Below are 3,829 nucleotides of genomic sequence, written 5' to 3' on the forward strand. Positions count from 1 at the left end.
GGCAACATTCTATAGATTGGCCACATTAATGTCAACGATGGGGATGAGACAAGTAAAACAGATAAATGTCGGGCACGTGTATGTTGAGGGCATCTGAAAGGTAATAAAAGTCAACGCGAATAGGGCGTAGAGGATGAACGTAGAAGTGTGTTCACGTGACTTGGAGACTTTCTGGGTTTAAGAGCATGTTGGTCGTCGTTCAGGTCTTCCGCCTAGGTCGTATGCAGTTGATTTGCGAAATAGACGTTGCGAGTACGAGTTGTTCCAAACTTTTTGATATCCGTGTGCGCATGCTCATGTAGCATATACGCGTGCAAATCTTGATGTCGAACAACTCATAGACGAGGTTTACACGCTGCAACACACATTGCATATCTGGGGTAATGAATTTCCAATAATGTCGGATGTCTCCAACTTGGAAGTTTCACCGATTGCTTTTGAGTTGCTATCGAACCGTAGTCTCTGTAGACATCCTAAAGGTCGACCACAATCGATGAGGATTCGAAATGACATGGATGTCAGAGAGACGTGCGCTAAACAGTGCACAATATGTTGAACATCCGGCCACAACCAATTCACTGGCCCATATCATGTCTATGTTCCTGATCAATCTTCTCGTAATGCTAGATTGGAAGATGACGAGTGATTTATTAATTTCCCATGATTCAATTAATGTATAAATTAAAGTATAGATAATTTCTCATGATTTCTTAACTTTAATTATAAAATCAATTTAAAGATTAAATAAAAGTTAATTTAATACATTTCAATTGGAAAGATTAAAACCAATTAAAGTATAGATAATTTCAATTAAAAATAAAATGAAATACATAAAATTTAACTTAATAATTAAAGTTTGAATTAAAAATTAATTAAATTTCTTAATTTTAATTAAAAATCAATTTAAAGATTAAATAAACAATAATTTAATACATTTCAATTGAAAAGATTAAAACCAACTAATAAACCAATTAAAGTATAGATAATTTCAATTAAACATAAAAACTAAATACATAAAGTTTAACTTAATAATTAAAGTTTAAATTTACTTTTTAAAATGTTAGGATTCTCAATAAATATAATTCGAATTCTACTTTTTAAATACTATAATTTCATTTAAGATAAATAAGACAAAAACAATAATTGCAAACAGACGCCAATATATATATTGTTTTTTTGAAAATAAAAAATTGCTAGTTTCCAACAATCTTTTGCCACGTGCCATTAGATCACTGGATCTTACCTTTTTACTGCTATGCTAAGCGTTTCCAAGCAGTAATAGTTTAGGTCAATGATACTTCCACGTAATATCTACTAACCTTCAATAATTCGCACGTGCAAATCACGTCATTTGTGAGTAGTCCCAATTTCCAAACGAGTAAACCAACAGCCGCCTTAAAGCAAGGGAAAACGATATTGTTACCCGACATGCTAAACACCCACGCGAGTCTCGGAGCCACCAAGGCCACAGAATCCCTCCACGTGTACGCTGTAGTCACCGAAAGAACCTACACCAGCGCACTTTAGCACGATGCAGATTACCAGTTAACCCTCAAGGCTCAAGCAAAGCCATACAAATGTCGTATCCGCGGGCAATTGCCGGTCACCACTTGATTTTATCAGTTATCACGCGGAAGACGGAATTTCCCATCAACCGGACGTAGCAGGTAACCCAACAAAAATCAGAGATTCATAGCCGTTTCTCACTCTTTTTCTTCGCTTTCCTTCCCATATAAATTGGCTACCATAGTTTGAGGCCACTTTGTGTCCTATCCGCTTCTCATTAGCTTCTCTTTTTGCCCCCTTGCCGTCTCTGTTTATTTACGGATATAGCATTCAGGTTATGATAGCTTTTAGTGACCGGAAACCTGAGAGCCACCGCACCGCTCCCGCTCTCGGTTTCCCTCGCGTTAGGTTCTTCCGTTTCCGGCGCTTGAGGTAATCGTCGACTCCGCTCCACCCGTATTCCCAACAAAGAAAAAAAAACGGAGAAGAGAAGTTCATTTATTACTTTTTTTTATTTTCTTCTTTATATTTCTCGTTTGAATTATTGTATAATACGACACTTGGAAGATGCCGAATTCCAAAAATAATCGTAAGGAGCAGGAGAAGAACCGGAAGGGTAAGTTATCTGAAAAGGCGTCGTCGTTTCACGGGAAATTCCCGACGGTGGCTCCGTCTGATCTGAGGCGGCCGAAGACGCTGCCCGACCTATTCTCAGAGAGGACTACTTCCGTCTTACCGGATGCGAGGCCGAAGTTGACGAAGCTGCTGTTGAACGTGACCATTCAAGGGAGTCTCGGAGCTGTACAAGTAGTGCTGTCGCCGGAAAACACTGTCGGTGACTTAATAACCGCCGCCGTTCGTCAGTACTCGAAGGAAGGTCGCCGTCCGATCTTACCGTCAACGGACGCCTCGCTGTTGGACCTCCATTATTCTCAATTTAGCTTAGAGAGTAAGACAAAACCTTCTGCTAAAGAATAACTAGCCGTTCAATCAGTGATGTTTATCTTTTTGAGTACTGGTGTACATTTGAGATTGATTCCTAATATTTTTTTTCTGTGTGGTGGGGCGCAGGTTTAGAAAGGGGAGAGAAGCTGATGGCGCTGGGATCGCGAAATTTCTTCTTGTGCACCAAAAAGGCGGCGTCAAAGGACGGCGACAATCCAACGTCGTCGTGCTCCAAAGAAGCGGAGAAGGTTACAAAGAGCGTAATAATACCTTGGCTCAAATTCATGAATTTCTAGTTAAAATAAAAATGTAAATTTTTTGTTGCTTTCCATCATTTTCGAATTTCATTTTTGTAAAATTATGATAATTAAGATAGTTGTGTATTTAGATTATGAACAAGATATACGTGCGAAATTGGGGTAAATTTGCATGTTGAATGATGTTTATTTGTTTAAATTAGTTAATGGAAAATCTGTATAGTTTTTTCTAGACTGGATCTGGAATATTTCCTAATTTAATTGTCTTTGAGATGGTTCCTTTTCTGTTCACTTTAGGAGCAGCTGCCAACAAGTAAAGTGAGTCCCCACTTATATTCAGGCTCTATTGACATACAATTTAAACCCACTAACATATCCAATATAAAATATAATTCCAAGGTAATAAAAGCAGTGGTTGAGAGTCTAAAGTTGATGAAGCCTGCCAACTTGAACATTGTCGATAAGGATTGGAGGCTTTCCCCGTACTCAAAATAATTCCAACTCAATTGAAAAATAATTAAAAAAAATTATAAATAAGTTATATTATTATAAAAATATTTTTTTCTTTTTGTATTTTTATTTATAATCAATAAAACCTACTCATAATAAAATTTGAACCTAACATCATACCATTTAAATACTTCAATTTTACTATCTCAACCAAATCTTCATTTAATTTTAACTAAGCTTTTAATATATATTTTTTACCTAAATTTTTTAACCCACATTATGTGTATACTATAATCTCATTTCTATTATGTCTCCAATCTATAATATATATAAAAGCACGTGTTTGAAAAAACTTTTGAACTGATAAGAATACCTTTTATTTTACATCATAATACTAAATTCACATTTAAAATGTAACACCCCCGACCCGGCCTAAGAATTTCCGCTAAGTCAAAAGTGTTACATTTGATGACCAAATTGATCATGTAAAGCCATTCTTTTGTTTTAAGATGGATTGTATGAAAATTGCTCTTCTGTTTTAAAGGAATACATCCAGTAATTAAATCAACTTACTTAGCAATTCAATTGCAATATTATTAGTGTGACATTTTGAAAATGGTTAAAGTTAACAAAAAAAAACTTTTCAAAACTTAAAGTATTTGTAAAGAAGT

At 35.8% G+C, this 3,829-nt stretch overlaps 1 protein-coding gene across 1 annotated transcript; it reads left to right on the top strand.

Moving 5' to 3' along the window:
- The first annotated feature begins 1,679 nt into the window (after positions 1-1,679).
- On the top strand, positions 1,680-2,940 carry LOC105792386 (uncharacterized). The gene is made up of 2 exons (XM_012620943.2): positions 1,680-2,455; positions 2,578-2,940. The coding sequence occupies exons 1-2, from the start codon at positions 2,074-2,076 to the stop codon at positions 2,745-2,747; spliced, it is 552 nt and encodes a 183-aa protein (XP_012476397.1). The 5' UTR covers positions 1,680-2,073; the 3' UTR covers positions 2,748-2,940.
- Positions 2,941-3,829: the final 889 nt, after the last annotated feature.

This window comes from Gossypium raimondii, chromosome 7 (assembly GCF_025698545.1).
Source record: "Gossypium raimondii isolate GPD5lz chromosome 7, ASM2569854v1, whole genome shotgun sequence".
Taxonomy (NCBI): Eukaryota; Viridiplantae; Streptophyta; class Magnoliopsida; order Malvales; family Malvaceae; genus Gossypium; species Gossypium raimondii.

What these genes read in the sequence shown, in the direction of transcription:
- LOC105792386 (XM_012620943.2), top strand. Translation starts at nt 2,074, where the DNA reads ATGCCGAATTCCAAAAATAATCGTAAGGAGCAGGAGAAGAACCGGAAG. An exon ending in TTCTCAATTTAGCTTAGAGA is followed by an intron (nt 2,456 to 2,577) that starts GTAAGACAAAAC and finishes GGTGGGGCGCAG; the next exon opens with GTTTAGAAAGGGGAGAGAAG.